We start from the raw sequence: 26,119 nt of genomic DNA, 5'->3' as shown, positions 1-26,119 counted from the left end.
CAATTATGTAAATTTTAAAAATTAAATTAAATTAAAAAAAATAAATAAAACTTGTCATTTTTTTCATAGAGAATAGACTTGTGGTTGCCAAAGGGGAGAAAGATGAGGGAAAGATAGTTTGGGAGTTTGGGGTTAGTAGATGCAAACTATTACATATAGAATGGGTAAACAAGGTCATCTTGCATAGTACAGGAAACTGTATTCAGTACTCTGAAATGGAACAGAATGCAAAAAAGAATGTATATATGTATATAACCGAGTCACTTTTTCTGTATAGCAGAAATTGGTACAAGATTGTAAATCAACTACACATTTATACATTAAGAAAATGTCATTTTAAGCAAAAGCATCTTTTGCTGCTGTTGTAATTTAACACAGAATTTACTCATTTGTGTCTAATATAGGCTGTTAATTTAGTAGGCTTTTCTGTTCACTCAGGCTTAGAAAAGGCATCTTTCCCCCCAATAAACTGGTATAGAACTTTTCATAATTTTATTTCAAAGGTTATCAGCCTTCAAGGGGCTATATTAATTTGGGTATTTAATATTTATAGAATTTGTATGTTCACTCGCTCATGCATTCATTTTTGTTTTCTATGTGCTAGGCTTTATGCTCTATTTTTCTTTGCCTGACATTGAAAGAAAAGATTTGGTTCAGCACTTCAAAAGGTCAAGACAGAGAGGTAGGAGGTAGTATTAACAAACAATCATGGAATTCAGTGAGGGAAAGTGAATGACAGGGACAGATCAAAGAATCAGAGGTCACCTCTCTTCTTCCCCTCCAACAGAGAAGAGTGTAGCGGGGAGGTGACTTTTGGAAAAAACCACAAGGAAATTCAGGAGAGAGACACGACAGAGGCAAAGGTGACAAAATTGAGTTTGTTCATTCATTCATTTCACAAACGTTTTTTGAGCACCTACTAGTGGTCAATGACTTTAATAAAAGGACTACAGGAGCAAACATCAGTGAACTCCTAACTTTATAGAGTATCTATTTTAGCAGTTGGGAACACAGAATAAACAGGTAATTGTATACTCTATCAGAAACAACAAGAAGAGTAAAGCCAGATGAGGGGATAAGCAGTAATAACGACTGGGGAGGGACTTTATATTTTATATAAAGAAGTCAGAGCAAGGGCTTCCCAGGTAGCTCAGATGGTAGAGAATCTGCCTGCAATGCAGGAGACACAGGTGTGGTCCCTAGGTAGGGAAAAATGCCCTGGAGAAGGCAATAGTAACCCACTCCAGTATTCTTGCCTGGGAAATCCCATGGACAGAGGGGCCTCGTGGGCTATATTCTGTGGGGTCGCAAAATAGCTGGACACAACTTAGCGACTAAACAACAACAAATATCGGAGCAGAGTCCTGTAAAGAAGTAAAGCAAAAACAAGAAAGAAGTGGGGGAGTCATAGCACTGTCTGGGAGTAGAGTGATGGAGGCAGGGGAGGGAAATAGCTAGTGCAGAGGTAGAGGCAGGAGTGTGATGGACTTGTCCAAGGAAACACAGTGAGGTCAGTGAGATGGAGTGGAGTAGAGCAACGAGAATTTGACTGAGGATGAGCTTAAAAGGTTTAGATTTTGCTTTGAGGGAAATGGGTGATCACGAGGGGTTTTGAGCCAAGAAGGAACAGGATCTGACTAACCTTTTGGAAGGGTCATTCCTGCTATTATGTGAAGGAAAGACTGTAGGTAAAAAGGGGAAAGCTTGGAGACCAACTGGAAAATTACTGAAATAGTTCAAGTGAGAGGTGGTGCCGGATTGGGCTGGGCTGGTAGCGAGAGATGTGGTGGGACTGGTTGTGGGGCATAAAAAAAGAACCAGGGATGACGCTAAGGTTTTGGTAGAAAAGAGTTGCTATTTACTGAAATAAAGAGCACTGTGAAGGAACAATTTTCAAGGAAATTAAGAATTTGGACCTACTAAGCATTAAGAAATCTGCCTGCAATGCCGGAGACCCCAGTTAGATTCAGGGGTCGGGAAGATCCGTTGGAAAAGGGATAGGCTACCCACTCTAGTATTCTTGGGCTTCTCTTGTGGCTCAGCTGGTAAAGAATCCATCTGCAATGTGGGAGGCCTGGGTTCAATCCCCGGGTTGGGAAGATCCCCTGGAGAAGGGAAAGGCTACCCACTCCAGTATTCTGACCTGGAGAATTCCATGGACTGTATAGTACATGGGGTCGCAAAGAGTTGGACACGACTGAGCAACTTTCACTTAAACATGAAGAAGGACCAAAGAGGAAGGAGAGGTGGAGGAACAAGGCTTCAGGACGGGACATACGAGCAGGATGTATATATGGGCAGTTTCGGCGATGGCAACAAAAATAAGAATCTTGTGTACTTTACAATGTGGGGAATACAGCCAATATTTTATAATAAATATAACTGGAGTGTGACCTTTGAAAAATTGTATAAAAAAGAATATGTGTTACACATTTTCCCCATAAAAGACAAAAGCAAATGTTAGCATACTAATCATCCTCTTCTTATCCTTGGTTTCCTTTTCTTTTTAAACTTAAATTATCTAGGAGGCTGTTCCATATCATGATAGAGATAGCCCTCCAGGTTGTTAAGATACATGATCTTGTACCACACAGGTGTCTGATATTTTAATGAGAGATTTTGATGGGATGGTTTGTTTCTAATATTTTGCTACTGTGAAAAATGATTCAATACATGTACTTTTTAATATTAAAAAAAAAAAAAAAGAATCCTGTGCTGTGTGTAGAAGCAAGGTAGAGAGAGAATGAGATCATATCACAAGGCAGAAGGAGAAGAGGAAAGGTCAGATGCTCTCAGGACACCAGGAAGAGGATGATTATGGAAATAGATGACACACCCAGGCCCACTAGGCAACACCCATTTCCATGAGGTGACAGCAAGACCGTATTAAAAATTTTCTTTTTTTTTTCAGTCTCTTCAGTAAGTGGTGCTGGGAAAACCGGACAGCTAATGTGTAAAAGAATAAAATTAGAACACTTCCTAATACTATACACAAAAATAAACTCAAAATGGGTTAAATACCTAAATTATAGACCAGAAACTATAAAACTCTTAAAGGAAAACATAGGCAGAATACTCTTTGACATCAACGGCAGCAAGATCCTCTATGACACACCTCCTAGAGTAATGGAAATAAAGACAGAATAAACAAATGGGACCTAATTAAACTTAAAAGCTTTTGCACAGCAAAGGAAACCATAAACAAGATGAGATGACAACCCTCAGAATGGGAGAAAATAATCGCAAACAAAGCAACTGACAAAGCATTAATCTCCAAAATACACAAGCAATTCATGTAGTTCAGTATTAGAAAAGCAAACAACCCAATCAAAGAACTGAGCAGAAGGCTTAAGCAGACATTTCTCCAAAGAAGACATACAGATTCATAAATACATGAAAAAATGCTCAATAGCACTCATTATTAGCAAAATGCAAATCAAAAGTACAATGAGGTATCACCTCACACTGGTCAGAATGTGCTGCTGTGTAGTTGCTAAATCACGTCCAACTCTTTCTGCAACCCCACGGACCATAGCCCACCAGGCTCCTCTGTCCATGGGATTTCCCAGGCAAAGATAGACATTTCTTTCTCCAGGGGATCTTCCTGACCCAAGGATCAAACCCGCATTCCTTGCATTGGCAGGCAGGTTCTTTACCACTGAGACATTGCCTCACACTGGTCAGAATGGCCCACATCAAAAAATCTACAAACAATTCATGTTGGACGGGATGTGGAGAAAAGGGAACCTCTCTTGCAGAGTTTGTGGGAATATAAATTGATACAGCCACTATGGAGAACAGTATGGAGATTTCTTAAACTAGGAATAAAACTACCATTATGACCCAGTAATCTCACTACTGGGCATATACTCTGAAGAAACCGTAATTCAAAAAAACACAGTCTACAAGCAATAAATGCTGGAGAGGGTGTGGAGAAAAGGGAACCCTCTTACACTGTTGGTGGGAATGCAAACTAGTACAGCCACTATGGAGAACAGTGTGGAGATTCCTTAAGAAACTGGAAATAGAACTGCCTTATGACCCAGCAATTCCACTGCTGGGCATACACACTGAGGAAACCAGAAGGGAAAGAGACACGTGTACCCCAATGTTCATCGCAGCACTGTTTATAATAGCCAGGACATGGAAGCAACCTAAATGTCCATCAGCAGATGAATGGATTAGAAAGCTGTGGTACATATACACAATGGAGTATTACTCAGCCATTAAAAAGAATACATTTGAATCAGTTCTAATGAAGTGGATGAAACTGGAGCCTATTATACAGAGTGAAGTAAGCCAGAAAGAAAAACACCAATACAGTATACTAATGCATATATATGGAATTTAGAAAGATGGTAACAATAACCCTGTATACGAGACAGCAAAAGAGACACTGATGTATAGAACAGTCTTTTGGACTCTGTGGGAGAGGTAGAGGGTGGGATGATTTGGGAGAATGGCATGGAAACATGTATAATATCATATATGAAATGAGTTACCAGTCCAGGTTCGATGCACGATACTGGATGCTTGGAGCTGGTGCACTAGGATGACCCAGAGGGATGGTACAGGGAGGGAGGAGGGAGGAGGGTTCAGGATGGGGAACACGTGTATACCTGTGGTGGATTCATGTTGATGTATGGCAAAACCGATACAATATTGTAAAGTTTAAAAATAAAATAAAAAAAACACATGTACCCCAATGTTCATTGCAACACTATTTATAATAGCTAGGACATGTCCTAGATGTCTATCAACAGATGAATGGATAAAGAAGTGGTGGTGTATATTTATATGTATGTATGTGTACATATATATATGTACACACACACACACACACACGAGAATATTACTCAGCCATAAAAGGAACCAATTTGAATCAGTTGTAGTGAGGTGGATGAACCTAGAGCCTGTTATACACAGTGAAGTAAGTCAGAAAAAGACCAAATATCATATATTAGTGAATACATGTGGAATCTAGAAAAATGGGACTGATGAATCTATTTGCAGGGCAGGAATAGAGATGCAGATGTAGAGAACAGACTTGTGGGCACAACAGGAGAAGGAGAGGGTGGGACCAACTGAGAGAATGTCATGGAAACATATGCATTACCATGTGTTAAAACAGTTAGTGGGAAGCTGCTATGTAACATAGGAAGCTCCATCCAGGGCTCTGTGATAACCTAGAGGGGTGGGATGGGGTGGGAATTGGGAGGGAGGATCAAGAGGGAGGGGACATACGATACTTATGACTGATTTATGTTGTTGTATGGAAGAAACCAACACATCATTGTAAAGCAATTATTCTTGAATTAAAATTTTTAAAAATCTGACTATTACTAAGGCTACTAAAAAAATGAAAAAAAGAAATCAAAGTACAAACATTTCATAATTGTCTTAGAGTTAGATGAAAGGAGAAGGAAGAATCTGCACATTTTTTTTTATCTAGATCAAATCAAGATGTCTATGTAATTTCCTATTTCTTCTTATAAGCAGCAATATATCTGCCTATTGCTTCAGCTGGAAATAAGATTTGTGTTTCAGGAAATGATTGTCTTTATCTTAAAATCCCCATGAGCTCTGCAATAAGAAGCTGATTTTAGATATTTTTAATGACCCTTCTTTCTACTATCCTTAAAGAACAGACAACACACCTTCCTATTGTGAGAGATGAACTGGAGTTAACACTTAGCATATGGCTCATCGAGTAAAGAATCCACCTGCAATGCAGGAGACACAGGAGACATGGGTTCAATTCCTGGGTCGGGAAGATCCCTTGGAGGAGGAAATGACGACCCACTCCAGTATTCTTGCCTGGGAAATCCCATACACAGAGGAGCCTGGAAGGCCACAGTCCAAAGGGTCACAAAGAGTCAGACGCCACTGAGCACACGTGCATACACACCACACCAAGGCGTACATGCTACCCACAAGGGGTGCTCTCAGCTCTCCTCTTAACTAGGATGGGGACTGCTATGTCATCGCCAATCATGTTAATAAGTAGATGGGGCGAGGGGGTGTTGGGAGGCGGGGAGGAGGAAGAAAGAAGGGGATTACTCTTGTCGTAGAAACACAGCAGAATGAAAACCCAGGGCATCAAACTGAAGAATGTTATAGTTATCATCCTGCTGTTAATGATATTATTCAAAATAAAAAGAAACTGTAGTCAATCAAAATACTCCCCAGCCTCTGAAAGTACAAGAATAAAAATCTTTTTGCAGATGGGTGTATAATCATTAGAGGCACACATGACCATCAATGAATGGGTTTAAGCTACAAGGAAGCAATGTACTCACCACTTGTACAAAAGTGCATGAGCTCATGAATTGTAGCTAGACGCTTCGTGCTATTCCATGGCGGGGGCAGAGGGAATTTAAGAAATTCCCACAGTGGCAACTTGGACTGCATCTCTTGTTCAATTTGAACTGGATCAAAATTCTTTAGGTCCTGATGAAAAAGAGCAATGTGACAGAAGATGTTAAAATAAGCTGTCAACTGCCTTATGCATATGGAGAAGGCAAAACATGATACCTTTGCTCTCATTATCTGGGAACAGGGGAAATCAGTGGTAATTGGGGAAGACAAATTGTTGGTATTTTGCTGAAGGTCAAAAAAGCTACTTCTCACTTTGCCAGAGATTCTTGGTGCACAGAAATGATGGATTCCTTATTCACAGGGACAAACTGCCAAAGTCTCAAATATATTCCTGCCTCCCTTCTTAGACTCTTTTCTTGCCTCCACTAGTTTTTTTCTTCCTTTCATATTAGCAGATATATAAAGCACATAACTATAAGGTTTTAATACATATTTGGCGTAGCTGCAATGAATTTAATGGTTCAATGGCCCTCTATACGTGGGCTAGTTTTCTTTGCTGATGTACTTTTTCCTTCATTCATGTCCAGTTTCCAAGCTCTTACTTTGCAGGTATCTACTTTGTAGATTACTTTTAATTAGCATTGGTAAAGCTATCCAATTAAGATTTCTACCACTGAATAATTGCAAATGAGCTCCCTTGCATCAATTATCCTCTGGGTAACTTGGTCAATTATTACCTTTAGCATGTACTTCTTGTGGGCGTGGGCATCGTGATAGTTAAGCAGGAGAGGGCCTGTGGGCACTGGTTTGCTTTCATTTTCTTCTTCAGATAAGAATATTTCATGGAGATTCTATTCAAATTAAAATAATGATTTTAAGAGAGAATTCATACTTTTCAAAGCATGCATACTTTTTGGATTTCTCATACCATCTGACCTTTTTCTCTCTCTCTGTCAGACAGAGAGAGGGCAGGATGGAAACAATGTGAGCTGCTATTCTGTAGTCCAACCCATCTGCCCTGGGAGGTGGCTCTACCAGACTTGGTGGGACAAGATCTTCTTCACTTGCCACAACCTGTTGATATAAAGCGTTGGGAGAAAAGAAAGTCACTCAATTGTGTCCGACTCTTTGTGACCCCATGGACTATGTACAGTCCATGGAATTCTCCAGGCCAGAATACCAGAGTGGGTAGCCTTTCCCTTCTCCAGGGGATCTTCTCAACCCAGGGATTGAACCCAGGTCTCCCACATTGCAAGCAGATTCTTTACCAGTTGAGCCACAAGGGAAGCCCAAGAACACTGAAGTGGGTAGCCTATCCCTTCTCCAGTGGATCTTCCTGACCCAGGAATCCAACCAGGGTCTCCTGCATTGCAGGTAGATTCTTTACCAAGTGAGCTATCAGGGAAAAGTTGGGAAGTATTAGTTTGAATGGTCAGCGCTTTATTGATATTTATGTATTTTGTTTTTTTTTAGTAAAAAGAAGGCAGTTTCTACCCAAAAGTATGGTGATTATACAAAGTGGCTATATAATTAACCAGTGACTACCAAAATAAAAGGGATCATGTTTATAACCTATGTACTGAAGTATAATTTTAATGCCTACATTAGAATAGACAACACAAAATCCAAATACTAAAAAAGAAAATTTACCATAATAGAAATCAAAATAACAATATTAATATATTTTTAAATGATTCATTCTTTCTCTTAAAGCACTCAAAACCTTGATTTCATATCTTTGGATTCAATAAATATTTATTGAATGCCTACCACATGCCAAGCATGTGTGGGGCACTTTCAAATACATTATCTCATTTAAGCCTCACAGCAATATTGCCAAGCAGGTATTATTTCCTATTTATAAATGGAACTAGGGTGAGTGAAATTAGGGGCCTGGCCCTAATTAGTAGTTCAAAAACTAATTTGGATACTAAAAAGTAGTCCAAAATTACTTAGTGGGTGGAACTGGGGGTTCAGGTTAAATCCCCAAGATAGAAAAGTTATAGACAGTGAGATCAATTAAGGGTAATATTCCGCTTTTTATGGGGAAAGTGAGGTCTAGAAATATTGATCATCTTGTTCAATTTTACATGGTAAACAAAAAAGTTGAAATGGAATCAAGATCGGCACCTAATTTATAATTGTTCTCTTCACCTTAGATACTGAAATCACCCTCTGATTTCACGCCCCTCTGCAGGAGTTCTCAACCTTGAAACTTAAGGCATTTGGACTAGATGCTTTTTGTCATGGGGGCTGTCTTGTGCGCTCTATGGAATGTTTAGCAGCATCCCTGGCCTCGAGCCATTTGATGCCGGTAGAACACCTTCAACTGTGGCAACCAAAAGTATTTCCAGACATTGTCAAATGCCCCCTTTGAGGCAACTCCCCCTGTTGAGAACAACAGCAAGACAGTCTTACACTCTTACTGTTTATCAACACCTTACTTTTCAAAGAGTCACTCCTGTCTCCACTTCCTCTCTTCCTACCATCTCTTGGACCCACTCCAATCACAGAAGACCATACAGAACTGTTCCACCTCTGAAATGTAAAAAATTCTAATATCCCCTCTTATAATACCCCACCCAATTCCTCTTATATTTTACTTCTTCCTGCCTTTATTATTAAGCATGTGTTCAGCCAACATGCGTCTCTTATTGGGGCCTATGTGTCAGGCACTGAGCTCATCCTCTGTCACCTTTGGCACCTGGAAAACAGTAGGTGGTTAATAAATGTTGCCCTAAGTTGAAAAAAATAAGGAAGACTAAGATAAATAAAATGATACTCTAAGCTCTCTAGGGCTGTTGAGCTTTTACAAATGTATTGATATAATAAAATACCGATCTCCTCAAAGCATTATGGGGTAATTAAATGCAAATAAACATAAGTGTGTTTACCTAATTGGTTAGAAAACTAAAGCAGTCAACAAACAAAATATATAATGCAGGTAACAGAGATGATAGAGTCTAAACACATTTTAATATTCAGTGAGATAAAGGAATATGGTACGTACATGAAGTAAGAACAATAGGCAGTTATACAGGAAATTAAAGAATTTATAATTTTAAAAGGTTACTGTTGAAACAAAATTTCAATAGCAGACCGGCCTCCATGGAAAAATGAATTAGTTGGAAATCTTAAGCTGAAAGTCTCAAAGGGGTAAAGTTGCAAGAAAATTTCAAATACATGGAGGAAAAAAACAGAAATTCCAACATCTAATAATAAGTGAGTGTGTGTTCAGTCACGTCCAACTCTTTGCAACACTTTGGACTGCAGACTGCCAGGTTCCTCTGTCCCTGGGACTTTTTGGGCAAGAATACTGGAGTGGGTTACCATTTCCTCCTCCAGGAGATCTCCCTGACCCAGGGATCAAATCTGCATCTTCTGCATTGCAGGCAGATTCTTTATTGCTGAGCCATCAGAGAAGCCCTAATAATAATTAGGATAAATAAACAGAAGTAATATTTGAAGACATAATTGAACAAATACATATTGTGTCTACTATGGGTTAGGTTATTGCATGCTGAACAGAGCGCAATGAACAAGACTAGATTAGGGACTTCACTGGCGGTCCAGTGGTTGTGAGTCTGCCTGCCAATGCAGAGAACATGGGTTCAATCCCTGGTCAGAGAGGATTCTATATGCCTTAGGACAACTAAGCCCATGCACTGTAACTCCTGAGCCCATAACTCCTGCACACTATAGACCTCATGCTCTGCAAACAAGAGAAGCCCCTGCAATGAGAAGTGATGCACTGCTACTAGAGAGTAGCCCCCACTCCCTGCAACTAGAGAACGCCCGCAGGGAGCAATGAAGACTTAGCGCAGCTGAAAACAAATAAAATAAAAAACTAAGTTAGGTCCCTACTCACATTCTAGTGAGAAGGAGGAAGACATAAAGCAAATAAACGTATTTTTGAAAGAGCAATTGTTGTAAGAAAGTAAAATAAGGTGAAGTGGTAGAGAACACTTTTTGTTGTTGTGGGCCTTCTTTAGACCAAGTGGTCAGAGAAAGCCTACCTCAGGAGCACTGTGTTCACTGGGGACGGAATGACAGGGAGTATCCAACAGGCAGACATGTGGGAGCAAAACTTTCCAGGAAGAGAAGTTAGAGTGAAAACACTAAGGTGGAATTAGTGTATGTAAGGAAACACTAGAAGGTCTATGTAGATGACCAACAGTATGAGTGTGAGCATGGGGGGGCAGGAGATGACAGAAGCAGCCCAGAACCATATTTTTAGGGTCTTTATGGATCAGCATAAGGAATTTTGATTTTACTCAGAATGTTATCAGAAACCAGACTTTAATCTTTTCAATCGTAAAGACAATGATAAAATAAATCCATATCTACACACAGCCCTGTGTTATCAATTATAAAAAGAAAACTCTAAAAGCTGCCAGAATGAAAAAATAGATTACCTATAAAGGAAAATATTCATTGGAAGGGCTGATGCTGAACCTGAAGCTCCAATACTTTGGCTATCTGATGCAAAGAACTGACTCATTGGAAATGACTCTGATGATGGGAAAGATGGAAGACGGAGGAGAAAGGGACAACAGAGGATGAGATGACTGGAGGGCATCACTGACTCAAAGGACATGAGTTTGAGCAAACTCAGGAAGATAGTGATGGACAGAGAAGCCTGGTATGGTGCAGTTCATGAGGTTGCAAAGAATCAGACAGGACTTAGCAACTGAACAACAACAAAAATAAAGGAAAAAGTATCCGATTGATGTCAGACTTCTTATCAGCAACTTGAGAAGGAAGACCACAACAGAGCAATGCTATCAAAATACTTTTCCACGTAGACTGATAAGATTCAAAACAGTTTCTGTCATTTACTACTTGGACGAGTTACTTAACTTTTTTTCTGTCTCAGTTTCCTTATCTGCAAAATGGGACTAAAAATGGTTCCTGCTCCCTAGGGTTGTTCCAAGAATTAAATGAGCTAATAACACTCAACTGCATATACAGCACTCATAAGAATTGACCATGTGTACCAGGTCATACAGGAAGTCTGGGAAATTAAAAAAAAAATTTTAACACCCAGATCATGTTTATTGACCATAACGAAATAAAAGTAGAAATGGACAATAACCAGTGGAAATTAAAAGACTTAGAACTGAGTACATTGAATGCATTATGATGTGTCCAAGAAATACTCAAAATGCATAGGCTTAAGTAAAGTGAAATAGTAAACCAAATGAACTTTCAATTAAAATGAATTGCTAAATAAACCAAAGAAAGTAGGAAGAAGGAAATAATAAAGATAAATGAAGAAATTAATAAAGTAAGAAGGAGTAGATCAATGAAAAAAATGCTGGTTCTTTGAAAAGACCAACAATCAATAAACCATTGACATCCATGATCGAGAAAAGAGGGCACTAATAAGTAACATTGGTCATTGAAAGGGACATGACCGATACAGAGAGAATTTTTAAATGTATATTAGTGAATAAAGGGCTTCTAGGATATTGAAAACACAAATAAAATGGACATTTATTTAAAAAGATGAATGACTAAAATTGGCCTCAGAAATAGAAAAGTCTGATTAAATCTACAAGAGTAAAAGAAACTTTAAATGCAGTTGAAGACCATTAGCCACCCTGTCCACCTGCTCAACTCCTTTCCCTTTCATTAAAATGACGCCTGATAGTATTTAAACATATGCCTACCAAAACTTCAGGGTATGTTATATAAATGGTTCTAGAGCATAGCAAAAGAAAGATGATTGAAGCTCATAAGAAAATTTTTGCTGTATCTAAAATGTTCTAATCTTTGTAAAGGAGAATGCATGCAGGTATTATGAGCCTATTTTTAAAATAGTTTTTTAAAAAAGAAAGGGAGATGAAGTACCTGACTACAGGTCACCCACCTGGGAAGAAAGCTCCAGGATGTATCCCACCTACCTGTTCCAGCATACAGTGCAGTATCAAGGGCACAGAAATGAACTCTTCTGGAATTGGATTCAGCAAATCATTGTAGTATCTCATGTCTACTTCATTTGTGATGACGGAAGCCACTGTGAAAGACACAAAATATTGTTGTTCAGTTAAAACGTGCTCTCCATTTCTTCCATCCACAGATTCAAACTCTGATCGTGCCCTGATAAACCAGGGGCTAGGGGTGGAGACAGATGCGAAAACAAGCTGGAGGACATTCATCCCCTAAAGCGCCAGCTCCTGACACTGATTCCCAGCTGTTCCATACATGCCTGGTAGTGGTGGTAGCAGTGTTGCTGGAGGAGGAGCTGGAATCTGTGGCTCTTCATATGCTTGTGTTTTCTTCTTTCCAGGGACTGCAACAACAGGTGGTGGGGGCTAAAAGAACAATTAAAAAGGAACACTTGAAACATCCAGTTGAGAGATGCTTTCATCCAGTGCTGGTATGATGGGATTTCGACGGGACTCTGAGGTTGTATGATTCTGTTCACACCACAAAATCATTTGCTAATATGAGGGTCAAATAAGCAAATTTGGTCCACAGAAGGAAAGAAGTTAATGGGTATGGAGATTTCTCATTTTTTTTCCTAATAGAACCCACTAAGCAATGGAATTCCAGTTGAGCTATTTCAAATCCTGAAAGATGATGCTGTGGAAGTGCTACACTCAACATGCCAGCAAATTTGGAAAACTCAGCAGTGGCCACAGGACTGGAAAAGGTCAGTTTTCATTCCAATCCCTAAGAAAGGCAATGCCAAAGAATGCTCAAACTACTGTACAATTGCACTCATCTCACACGCTAGTAAAGTAATGCTCAAAATTCTCCAAGCTAGGCTTCAACAATACATGAACTGTGAACTTCCTGATGTTCAAGCTGGTTTTAGAAAAGGCAGAGGAACCAGAGATCAAATTGCCAACATCCGCTGGATCATCAAAAAAGCAAGAGAGTTCCAGTAAAACATCTATTTCTGCTTTATTGACTATGCCAAAGCCTTTGACTATGTGGCTCACAATAAACTGTGGAAAATTCTGAAAGAGATGGGAATACCAGACCACCTGACCTGCCTCTTGAGAAATCTGTATGCCGCTCAGGAAGCAACAGTTAGAACTGGACATGGAACAACAGACTGGTTCCAAATAGGAAAAGGAGTATGTCAAGGCTGTATATTGTCACCCTGCTTATTTAACTTCTATGCAGAGTACATCATGAGAAACTCTGGGCTGGATGAAGCACAAGCTGGAATCAAGATTGCCAGGAGAAATATCAATAACCTGAGATATGCAGATGACACCACCCTTACGGCAGAAAGCAAAGAACTAGAGAGCCTCTTGATTAAAGAGGCTTCAAGTTCAACATTCAGAAAACTAAGAGCATGGCATCCTGTCCTATCACTTGATGGTGACTGCAGCCATGAAATTAAAAGCCACTTTCTCCTTGGAAGGAAAGTTATGACCAACCTGGACAGTACATTAAAAAGCAAAGACATTACTTTGCCAACACAGGTCCGTCTAGTCAAGGCTATGGTTTTTCCAGTAGTCATGTATGGATGTGAGAGTTGGACTATAAAGAAAGCTGAGTGCCGAAGAATTGATGCTTTTGAACTGTGGTGTCAGAGAAGACTCTTGAGAGTCCCTTGGACTGCAAGGAGATCCAACTAGTCGACCCTAAAGGAAATCAGTCCTGAATATTCATTGGAACATCTGACGCTGAAGCTCCAATACTTTGGCCATATGATGCGAACAACTGACTCATTTGAAAAGACTCTGATGCTGGCAAAGATTGAAAGTGGAAGGAGAAGGGGACAACAGAGGATGAGATGGTTGGATGGCATCACCAACTCAATGGACGTGAGTTTGAGTAAACTCCGGGAGTTCGTGATGGACAGGAAGGCCTGGCATGCTGCAGTCCATGGGGTCACAGAGAGTTGGACATGACTAAGAGACTGAACTGAAGTAATTATTAGGAAAGGGATGGGAAGATGGGGCACCAAGAGTCAAGAAGATTTTCTTCCCTAGGATGACTCAGAATTGTGCCATTCTCCCTCTGAGAATCCTTGAATGGTTCCCATTGATTTCAGGATAAAACCCAAACTCTTGAGCTCAGCACTCAAGAACATCCTGGCTCCCACCTTTCCAGCTTTTGTTGCTGTTCTCCACTCTGTATGTATGGCCTGGAAGCACTGCCCCACCCTGTGGTGTGGTTCTGGCCATAATACTTCTTTGTTTTGACCTCCTTGTCTTTGCAGCATCTTTGCCCCTTTCTTGAGAGTACCATCCTGTCCCTACCCCCAACCAGGCTTTACCCAGGCAATTCATCCCCAGTCTTCAGCCCATCACTTACTGTGCCTGGTAAGGTCTTCTTGATTCCCGTCTCTCTAACCTCCTCTTCTCAGGAGCAGGTTAGGTGCCATATTTATAGCTTCTCCTGCAACCTCAGCTAACTATCCTCCCAGCACTCATCATGCTAAATTGAAACCACCTTTGACTTGACTGCCGTTCCCTTTAAAGCTTAATCTCAGTGAGGAGGACAGGGGATGGGTCTTGTTCATTATTGTATTGCCAGCACCTGGTACAGTGTCAGCACAGAGTAGATGTTAAATAACAATGGTTGGGCTTCCCGGGTGGTGCTAGTGGTAAAGAACCTGCCTGCCAAGGCAGGAGACCTAAGAGATGCGGGTTCGACCCCTGGATTGGGGAGATCCCCTGGAGAAGGGCATGGCAACCCACTCCAGTAATCTTGCCTGGAGAATCCCATGGGCAGAGGAGCCTGGGAGGCTACAGTCCATGGGGTCTCAGAATCGGACACCACTGAAGTGACTTAGCATGCACATAAGCATGGTGATTAAGTTATCAATAGCCCTCCTGGTTTCAAATGTTATTTATTGCACCATGGCTAAAAAGTAGGTTCTATCATCCCCTCTGTGGAATGATAGTTGGAAGGTAGTTGGGGAGCCTCATAAAGTCCCTACCATATGGATACCTTTAATTCTGTGCCTGGGGTCCTTGATCCCACCCTCATCCATTAAACGGCAGCAGGCAGAGTCCCCTTGCTACCAATATTTGTGATTTTTTTCTTCATGTGTTTTATAAATGTGAAAATTAAGTTGTTTAATGAATCGTTCGGCCCACTGAAGACACTCCAGCATGTGCCTACCTCAGGAATCAACGTCACTTCAAAGATAGGCTTCTCACTAACCACCTGTGGGACGTTAATAAGCCGCATGCTTTCCAAATAGTGCTGGTGCTGCCTTTTCCAATCCAGGGTGTCGTACATCAGACAGGCAACATTTTCAAAAATGTCGGTGCCCAATCCCAGCTACGGGTGAGAATTAACAACAGTTAGTTCTTAGCTTCATATTGTTGGAATCAGATGTATGGTTTGTATCTCCCTTAGAGCCAAACCTATGATTTTCACAGGGAAGCCCTTCCCCAGCTGGTCCCCAAACCACTGAACCCTTCTGGCCCTTCCTGTTCACCACAATGCAGACTGTTCCCTTTGGAGGGCCTCTGGCTGCCTAATATTGTAAGAGTCTGATTAATGCTTCAACAAGGTGGAAAATGCTATATTCATTCGCTTCAGCAGAGAGGCCTATTTTCTAGGCATCTCCATTCGTGAAGCAACTCATGAGATAGGTAATTTCCACATTCTCAGCCCAAGGCAAGCTGGGGCTGAGCTCCTGCTCGGCCACACAAGAATTGCAGTGGAAATCTCCCACACTCTCCACACAAGCACACTACAGTGTGTATGCCATCAGGATTTCTTCCTCTCCTCACGTGTGCTACCTTTAGGGAGGAAACCCTAAGAGATCCTGATAGACCAGCACTACTATGATACCTGCAAGTTTATGATCTGGCAAGCAGGTCATAGATCAGATATCTCTATTACCTTGGCTTTCATTTCCAGAAGTGGAAAAGCACAGTTATCATTAAGTCTGCTTGAAAGCAAAGGAGGTAGGCTCCTCCTGTTTCCAAGTTGAAGTGCTAAGGTAGAGGGAGAAAGCTCCTAGCGGGGCCAGTGACTCAGCCTGGCAGGAGTCCAGAGACAAGCCAGCTTTGCACATCCTTATAGCACACCTCTTAGTCTGGGCTTCATGGGTCCCCTCCAGGGCTGAGAATTCCTCCGTGAAACTTCAACCTGATATTCTCTGCCCACATTCTGGCACAGAAACATATTTTTGTGTGCTTGTATTTATAAGAAATAGAGTAAAAGCTTCTGGTCAATTATCCCTTAGCTTAACTAGCTAATTTCTTTTTAAATCAAACAGCAAATCACATGCTTAAAGCCAGAAAATTATTTCAGCAACCCAGGGCTTAACTTGAGATGTTGCAGATGTCGTTCATAGGCAGTTAGCACTTCTTGATGGGCATTTATTTGATGTAAAGCTTTCGTTACCTGGGTTCAGCAGAAATACAGCCTGCTTGTTTGCAGCCAAAGGTACTAATGCTTTCCTTCTTCCAGAGAGAAAGACGACTACTTGGCTGGCTCCTGGCTTGGATGTGAGGCCATTATCAACTTACAGATAGAGCTGAGAGTATAATACCGTCTATCTACAGTATGTACGTAGGCTACTTGTATTAGAAATAGGTTTATTACTTCTATATTTTTCAAGTGATCCTAAGGTTACAATTAATTTTGATTTTCAGTATTAAACCCAAAGGCCTTTTCTTCTGAAACTCAACTCTATTACTGAACTGCTTTTAAGGCTTTCTTTGTCCATCATTATTTGTGCTGGGTTGCTCACTCACAAACTGGACCTTGTAAAGGCATGCCTTGGCTCTAAAAGTCTGCTGCAGTTGGACCCAGATCACAGCTCTGGCATGAAGCTGATGTTCAATAAATACTTGCAAAGTGGCTGATAGAATTGATATGTCCATTCGGGCAGCACAGTTGATTGATCTCATTTCCTCATTTACCTTCCTCATTCACCTTCCTCATTTACCTCATAGCCCAACTAGAGACTCTAGACATTAATCTTCTAGTTCTGAAGTCAGGAGTATATGTGCATAAGGTACATATGTGTGTAAATGTGTTAGTCTCTTAGTCGTATCCAACTCTTTGCTACCCTGTGGACTGTAGCCTGCCAAGCTCCTCTGTCCATGGAATTCTCCAGGCCAGAATACTGGAGTGGTAGCCATTCCTTTTCTCCAAGGGATCTTCCTGACCCAGGGATTGAACCTGGGTCTCCTGCATTGCAGGCAGATTGTTTACCATCTGAGCCACCAGGAAAGTCCCAACAGTATTTCAAACTGCTATTATTTTTTCAACATGGAAGTTCTTAACTTTAATTGCCATTTAAACTCTTCCACTCTATATTTTTAAAAAGGGAAATATAGCCACATTCACTTTCTTTAAAAAATGAGTGATTAGGGACCTCTCTGATAGTCCAATGGTTAAGATTCTGCACTTCCCTGCAGCAGATACCAGTTCGATCCTGGGTTTGGGAATGAAGATTCCACGTGCCACATGGTGTGGCCAAAAAATAATAAAAACTTTTTAAAACAGAGTGATTAAAATCTAATGAACAGAAAGCATTTAATTCTGGCATAGGAAACAGGATGCTGTGAATGGTGCTGGGTCTTTTGGAGTTGCAACTGTGTGTCTTGATGTTCACATCTACGTACTGAGGATGCAATGGAATGTCTTCTACCTGAGCTCAATGCACATCAGCTCCTCTCAGCCTCTGTCTGGGGAGGACAGAAGACACACAAAACGGAGCTCTAGTTAGAGCAGGAGCAAAATGTTCTTGGTTTGAGGCTGCCTTAGAAGACTCTTTGTATTGCCTCCCCTTAATTATGATTCATCTTCCCCAATGCCTCAGCAGGTAAAGATTCTGCCTGCAATGCATGAGACAGAGGATATGCAAGTTTGACTTCTGGGTCAGGAAAAATCTCCTGGAGAAGGCAATGGCAACCCACTGCAGTATTCTTGCCTGGGATATCCCATGGACAGAGGATTCTAGATCTATATGGCTGGGATCTCCTGTGCTCTATTAAGTCAAAATTGCACAGAAGTTCTTTTGAAGGTATGTGGCCAAAACTTGGCCCAGATGAGAGGAGGACAGTTTCCACAAAACTTACATTTGTGGATGTGAGTTTTAAAGTTAGGATAAATTTTTAAATTCTTGGAAGAAGAGCTGGTTTATCATCAAGATAGAGTAGACAGCTGCCTTTGAAGTGGTGTTTCAGGATCCCAGGGCGATAGCCTCTTTCCCAAACACATCTCACATTTGCTGGGAATAATCTAGAACTCCAAGAAAGTAGGATGGAGTAGTCACAGTACGACAGTACCTGGAATGCCAGTGTCTCTGGGATAGAGACACAGGGCCCTACTTAACATGAAGCAGTGAAGGACGGGAGGACTCTTTTCTGAGCTCAGGTTTAGGAGGCAGTTTCTTTGACTGAAAGACAAAGCAGGACCGAGGAAGATATCTAGATGAAGGAATGGGGTGACGCAAAGCAAGGGATTTCACAAGAACCAGCTTTGCCTTCAGCCACAGATTTGCTGCGTTCAGCTTTGTTTCCATGGATCTTAGTGAGAGTGAAAGTCACTTAGTTGTGTCTGACTCTTTGCGACCCCGTGGACTGTCGTCTGCCAGGCTCATCTGTCCATGGAATTCTCCAGGCCAGAATACTGGAGTGGGTAGCTGTTCCCTTCTCCAGGGGATCTTCCCATCTAGGCTAGGATTTATTCTTACTACTGCCAAGGTAGATTTCCCTGATGGTTCAGTGGTAAGGAATCTGCCTGCCAATGCAGGCGACATGGGAGATGCCGGTTTGATCCCTGGGTCAGGAAGGTCCCCTGAAGAAGAAAATGGCAACCCACTTTAGTATTTGTGCATGGGAAATCCTATGGACAGAAGAGCCTGGTAGGCTACAGTCCATGGGGTTGCGAAGAGTTGGACACAGCTTAGTCACTAAACAACAATAACAATAGTTGCCAGTAGTATGAGACTTAAGTGTTCTGTTTCTACATGATAACGTCTAATACCTTACGTTGACAATCTTTGTCACTCAACCTGATGTATCCATCGCTACTTATTCAAATCCTTTCTGTCCTTCAAGGTTCAAGTCTAGGCTTCCCTCCCCAGTGTTTTCACGTAATTCAGCCAGTGCACATCCATCTCAAGGTAACAGAATCAGCGATTCTCATAGTGCGAACTGCCCATGTGGCAACCCATGGTCATGAGCAGCCTACCCTTTGGCTCAGAAACTCCAGGATTTGATGTCATTCTTTGCCTCTTAGATGGTCAGGTTTGCATTTTGTTTGTTTGGGAGCTACCCACAGTCACTGTCCACAGACACTCATCCTCCCCTTCCATCCTGTTTCTCCCAGCTTCCTTCAGGACACACTTGATGTGGTCCTTCTCTGGGACTCTGCTTTCAGTTCAAGTCCTTTCAATACTGACACATATTACCCTGTAAGGGCTTCAACACTCCTGGTTCCCTGTTTGTTGGGACATGTGGTCAGCCAGAAAGAGACCTGAGAGGTCTCTTTTTCAATAACAGGAATGCCTGGATATGGATATCTTCCCCAACATCTGTGATAAGTAGTTGTTCAACATTCTTTTTTAAAACACCCTCATATAGATAGATTTCGTTACTTTTCAGAGCATCCTAATTCTTCTTTTTCTGAATTAGTAAGAAACAGAGTGTTTCATACAACAGAGCACGCACATGTGTGGCATCTTGAACACTGCTTCTCTGTTTCATGATTTTGGTCTTGCCTTTCTGCAAGTACCTCAATAGCAGGGGGCCAACAAATACACTCAGGAAATGCCTGCTAATTGTTGGCTGGGGGTCAAGTCATTCTATTAAGATAAACCTTGTCAGGCAAATAAATTAAAAATACAATTTTGGCAATAAAAGCCAAGACCTAGAAGAACAATGTCTTGAACTAATACATAAAAAAGAAAGACAATATAATTCAACAAACTGTAAAATTTAGTATTTTCATAATTTATATATATTAAGACTCTGCTGCCTAGAGCCTTAAGGTATGAAGCAAACCCACACATCACCAAATAAAATAATTACCATGCTTTATCTTCATCTACATCTTATTCCTTTGACATTAATTCATACACTAAAAGCCGAAGTATCAGGCTATAGCCATTATCAGACATTCAATGTGCCCATTGTCTTGAAGATAAACCAGCCTAGCACAAAACCGTCTCTATAAACAGTGATCAATAAATATCTGTGGAATGAACAGATGGGGCAAATGGAAGCACAGTGTCACATGTTCAAACTAGTCAGTCTCACTAATGCATGTACTAACCAACATCTCGCTGTCTGACCAGTCAGAAGGAAACTTGTCAGCCTTGACCGTGTATTCAAGCTGAGCGACATCAAAGAGATTTGTTTCTGGTTTCTGGTTATTCAGGATTGGCTCCAAGTACTTCCAGAAGATTTCAAGTTCTTTTATGCCATTCTCTTTCTTCAGTTTTTCAGCTTCTATTTCTAATAAGAGCAACATGTTTATACTGCAAAATGAGAGTGCTGAATTTCACCCCACGTGCAGTGCTTGTGGTGAGTCATATACATTGCCCAGTGTCTGTACAGCACCAGAAAATACAAATAAATTTTGAGAAGTGTTTGGACCTGGACTATATAATTAAACATAAGAGGATTTTACTGCTGAAATTGTTATTAAATATGAGCTTTCCCCACCCCTTTATTTTATAGTTGAAGCCTAGAAAGATAATAATAAGGTCACACATGTTGGGAGCTAACTATGGCCAATATTTCTAGCACTCCTACACTGTATCTGTAGAGGAGAAGTTTTCCTGCCAAACCACTTTTCGACCATTTTAGCATTTGTTTGATGCATAACTGCAGGTGATCCAGTTCTCCTTCCTATGTGGCTAAAAACACACTGGGTCCATGATTTCTGCTTCAGTTAACTTTAGGCCACATTGAAATGGCTACTAGCTTCTCCGGGCATTTGTACTCTGACTGTAAAATAATGGCAGTTTTCCATAAAGTTACACTTGAAAATTTGTCTGACATGTTTTTTTTTTTTTTTTCCAACTATAACTAAATAGGTCCTACTACTAAGATCTCATTATTCTAAAGTTTCTCTTTCTGTGATTTTATTTTTATATATTAAATATTTTTTAATAGAAAGACTCTGAAACTTATGGGTTTCTCTGGTGGCTCAGATGGTAAAGAATCTACCTGTAATGCAGGAGACCTGGATTTGATCCCTGGGTAGGGAAGATCTCCTGAAGAAGGGAATGGCTAACCACTGCAGTATTCTTGCCTGGAGAATTCCATGGGCAGAGGAGTCAGCATTTTCTCATTGGCTTCAATAATAAATATTTAACATTACAACTAGCCTTTGAGACAGGAGTAGCTGGATTTGAATTCTGACTCTTTTACTTAATAGCTGCCCCTAGACTGAAAGTCGTTTCCTGTAAAATGGAAATAATAAAACATACTTCTGAGAGTTGTCATGGAAACTACATGAATCAACACACTTAAAGCCTTCAGCATTAAGCCAAGTTCCGAGGCCTATGCCCAATAAATGGTAGCTATTATTATCAGGGTTAGCTATTTCTAACCTGGAATGGCAAATTTTTAAATGTCGTGTTATAGAAATTGGGATGTGGCTGTGTAAGTTACAAAGTCCTGTGCAAAAAATATTACTAATAAATAACATAAAAGTGAAATAGCATATGGCAAAAAGAGCATGAACTTCCAGGTCACAGAAGCTTATGCTGAATCCTAATTCTAGTACCCACACAGTAGAGTTTTGTTCCCTTCCCATAGAGGGCGTCTGGTTCAATTCCTTTAGAGGAAGACCCTGAGGCTCAGAATAGCTGAAGAGCAGTGTAGGAAGAACTTCATCCTATAGCTTCCTGGTCCAAGGCCCGGAATATACACGCCCCTTCTGATTTGTCGCAATACACCAGTAGCAAAGCCAAGCAAGAATCCAAAGTGATGACCACCCCCCAGGGCCATTTGGTGACTGTGGCTGCTGGCAGAAGAGATTCTTTACAGTTGATCCACCCAGCACATGCTTTGGGTAAAAGTTATATATCAAAATTCCTGAGAAATGGAGTTGGATAACCAACTCTATGTTCTCTGTGGCTGAACAGGGATAGAAACACAGGGTATGATTTGAATTTGCAAAATTTACAACACCTGGCTAGTGCAAGCAGCATAAACAGCAAATCAGTCTCAAAAGGATTTAATAATATATGTATCATAGGACTATGTTTTGGACAGAAAGTTGTATTTGTTCTTTAAGGACAGTGGGTAATATTCAAGGATTCGGTAAGTTGCTTAGCAGACTGCATACCTTCTGGCTGAAGAAAACTTTCCTGCTGTTGGCTAACTGCTGCCAGGTGTGTCTGCAGAGGTTCATAATTCTCTGAAGATATTTTAATCACGCTGCTTATGGGAATGCCAAGCTCCGTCATGATCGCTAATAGCTGAGGATTGTTGAAGCCCACAACTATAAAGTAATGCTGGGCACCGTCATCTGGCTCATCGTCTGTTCAAAAAATACCATAGAGAAGAGCAGCCATCATTTTAAAAGAGAACAGGTTGCACGCAGCCAGTTCAATGGCTCCATACATTATGCATGCGTTTATCATCCCCGGGGCTTGCCAAGAGCAGTGGGGTTGGCTGGAATGCAGTCCTGTTGACTGGTTTTCATTATTGCCCTTCCAGTAAGAAGGCTGTGGCCATTTTACAAAATATTAAATCACTGTTGCAAATGAGACAAAGGCATAATAGAAAGGCAAACATACAGAGGGCCTGTCGTCATGGAAAATGTGTTTGGATTTTCGTGGGGGGAAAAAAAAAGTCTAGGTTGTAATTTTTCTTGGTTCTAATCTCTTGAGCAACATCTGGCTTTACTCCTGAATTACGAGTAGCTGAAGCTTCGTGATATTTTATAAGTAGAGGTGTTTACAGGAGAGGGGAATATTGAATATGAACATACTCCCTACCAAAGCATTCTGTGTGTTTATGTCAATAGGTGTGGATGCAGAGTATGGGTTATGTAGCAACAATATTATTTATTGCATTCAATTTTAAAATATACATTGTGCACATTCCTAAAATTTTTCTCCTTGATTTAATCCTGGCTACATTGTTCTATTAGTGTTAGAACATGAATTTATATTAGAATGTTAGATTCTGAGGGGTGAGAAAAATTGTCATACTTTGGTATCAATACTAGATGGTACATGAAAACATTACATCTCACAATGGTTCACTAAGATCAACTTAAAAATACAGCAACAGATGCACAAACTTTTGATCTTCAAGTAGTGATTTTTATTCAGTTACTAAAACAAATCAGTATTGATACTGCCCATGAAATCCATAATATAATTGCTCCTAAGTAAGTAGGTTTAGAGCAGAGATTATGGGAGTCAAATTGGCAAAGAATGAGAAGACCTGCCATCTTATTTAAATACAATGTGCATAACAACAGTAGCTCCATTCAGATTCACGGGAAAGGAGCAATAACTCATAGCTGTCTAAGTTGAATAGTTTTTATGTAGACAATCTAAATGAAAGAAAATTCTCATTGCTCTATCTAGGACAAACAGATAGTGGGAGAAGTTGAGGTCGGGAAGCTACATGCTCTACATGAGTCACAAATTAACTGGTCTGATTTTATTGTTATTGTATTTCATTTGTGACAATAATTACTTTTGCTTTGCCTTACAAGTGTCTCTGACTTTCTCAAAATGTTCCCAAACAGACACTAAGCTGCTTGGTAGCACAATAAGTTGTGACTTCATCTTTTATTTGCACTGTGAAAATATGCCTATAGCAAGACACATGCTAAAGAAATATTGGCTGAAAACATAAATGAATTGCAAGTAGAAATATTTTTCTACCAAGGTGTCATGGGGAGCATGGGATTTATGGTTTTAAAAAAGGGGAAAGCCTGAGGAAGATTAAGCATAGTGATTGGAATGATTTCTCAAGTTCACAGGTCATAGGGCGAGCAGCGAAAGCAGCATCTCACTGACCAATGTATTGTTTGGTGTCATCCTCTTCCCCCCTCCTCACTAACTGGGTGGTCTTTTTCACGGCGATGTTTGCCTCTGGCTGGTCCTTTCCCTTTCCTTTGGCAACCTTGGCAGATGGGGACTTCTTCTCCTTGGGAGATTTTGCTTTCACTTTATCCTTTTCTATCTTAAATCTGTCTTCTATGACCTGGAAGGACAGAATACTTTTCATTAAACCATATAGTGAGCAGACAATGGATTTTCTACTATCAGGTAAATTAATGCTTTATCTCATGCAATCACTGCTTTACTCATTTATTCATTCTTCAGGCCAGGAGAGTGGAGATTTCAGGTTGAGTCTAAGCTGTGAGAAGGTACATCAATTCACCAAAAAGGGTGGATGCTAAAAGACTGTCATACACACATCCCTCTTGAAGGGAATTCGTCTTAAAGGAGCCAAGCTTGACCTAATAAACAGCCAACTGAGGTTGTTGGTGGTGGCTCTTGAATACATTGTGATGGCAGGGACTTAGGTTTATCATGTTGCCTAAGCTGGGGGTCTCTTTTTGTCTTACAGACATGTGGGGTTGCTAACAAAACAAAAATTTTAAATTAAAAAAATTTTTATGATAGTTTTCCTGGTTTAAGTAGTGTGTCAACCACTTTTAACTGTTAAAGGATTCTTTTGGGAACTTAGCAAAACAAACTATTTTTGGTATGCTGCTGCTGCTGCTAAGTCGCTTCCACAGTGCCGCTTAAAAAATGTGTAGATGGGATCAATGGCTGCTATCTGATATGTTCAAAGAGATCAACACAACACTTCGGTTGGCAATGCTAATTCTTTATACACTGCTCTGGGGCATACTGAGATTGTCACATACCAACTAAAGACCTAATTTTTTTTTTTAAACCATTTTTTCTTTCCAAACAATTGCTAAAACCTCTGTGCATTATTTCATAATGTAATTACAATTTTCATTCATGTGTTATAAATACAAATAGACTGAGTTCATTGAAATGATGTGGTAGTATTGGATAATACAGAAGACCCAGAATATGTTTATGTTATTACATTATTTCATAATGTAATTACAATTTTCATTCATGTGTTATAAATACAAATAGACTGAGTTCATTGAAATGATGTGGTAGTATTGGATAATACAGAAGACCCAGAATATGTTTATGTTATTCACTTTCCCCATGTTCAACAAAATAGCACACAAACATAACTAAACAAACCACTGTAGCAACAGTGGGGGCTCTGTGTTTTCCTGGGTTCTTAGAAGCAAATTTGAAGAACTCTGTTCTAAGACAGTAGAGATAAGAAAGTAGAAGATATATTGTTGTGGCATCCAGCTAACAAATCTTGGCACAGGAGGGGAAAGGAGTGTCTGCCTCCTCCACACGGCTTCTGGATGTTGATGGTTCCAGAGAACCTGGTTTAGCTTTAGCACCCGGAGGCTGTGTCAGCGATGCCCATGGACTCTCCACACATGCCTAGCACTTGTGCTGCTCAGTTCAGTTCAGTTCAGTTAAGTCACTCAGTCGTGTCCGACTCTTTGCAACTCCATGACTGCAGCATGCCAGGCCTCCCTGTCCATCACAAACTCCCAGAGTTTATTCAAACTCACATCCATTGAGTCAGTGATGCCATCCAACTATCTCATACTCTATTGTCCCCTTCTCCTCCTGCATTTAATCATTCCCAGCATCAGGGTCTTTTCAAATGAGTCAGTTGTTCGCATTAGGTGGCCAAAGTATGGGAATTTCAGCTTCAGGATCAGTCCTTCCAATGAATATTCAGGACTGATTTCCTTTAGGATGGACTGGTTGGATCTCCTTGCAGTCCAAAGGACTCTCAAGAGTCTTCTCCAACACCACAGT

The 26,119-nt window shown here is 40.5% G+C and overlaps 1 protein-coding gene across 7 annotated transcripts in view; it reads right to left on the bottom strand.

Moving 5' to 3' along the window:
- The window catches only part of SPAG17 (sperm associated antigen 17), a 256,137-nt gene that overhangs the window by 156,102 nt on the left and 73,916 nt on the right, over positions 1 to 26,119 (bottom strand). For all 7 annotated transcript variants that reach the window (XR_009493800.1, XM_059884728.1, XM_059884727.1 and 4 more), the window contains 9 exons: positions 24,254 to 24,440; positions 22,561 to 22,755; positions 20,536 to 20,717; positions 15,412 to 15,573; positions 12,530 to 12,635; positions 12,225 to 12,337; positions 7,255 to 7,392; positions 7,056 to 7,169; positions 6,300 to 6,450 (listed from right to left, as the gene is read on the bottom strand). Coding sequence is in view for 6 of the 7 variants with exons in the window: in XM_059884728.1 (XP_059740711.1) it covers positions 6,300 to 6,450; positions 7,056 to 7,169; positions 7,255 to 7,392; positions 12,225 to 12,337; positions 12,530 to 12,635; positions 15,412 to 15,573; positions 20,536 to 20,717; positions 22,561 to 22,755; positions 24,254 to 24,440 (1,348 nt within the window). In the remaining variant the exon portion in view is untranslated. The remainder of the gene's footprint in view (positions 1 to 6,299; positions 6,451 to 7,055; positions 7,170 to 7,254; positions 7,393 to 12,224; positions 12,338 to 12,529; positions 12,636 to 15,411; positions 15,574 to 20,535; positions 20,718 to 22,560; positions 22,756 to 24,253; positions 24,441 to 26,119) is intronic.

Source organism: Bos taurus, chromosome 3 (genome assembly GCF_002263795.3).
Source record: "Bos taurus isolate L1 Dominette 01449 registration number 42190680 breed Hereford chromosome 3, ARS-UCD2.0, whole genome shotgun sequence".
NCBI classification, from domain to species: domain Eukaryota; kingdom Metazoa; phylum Chordata; class Mammalia; order Artiodactyla; family Bovidae; genus Bos; species Bos taurus.
The sequence above is the reverse complement of the archived record's forward strand: the minus strand, read 5'-3'. Positions and strand labels throughout refer to the sequence as shown.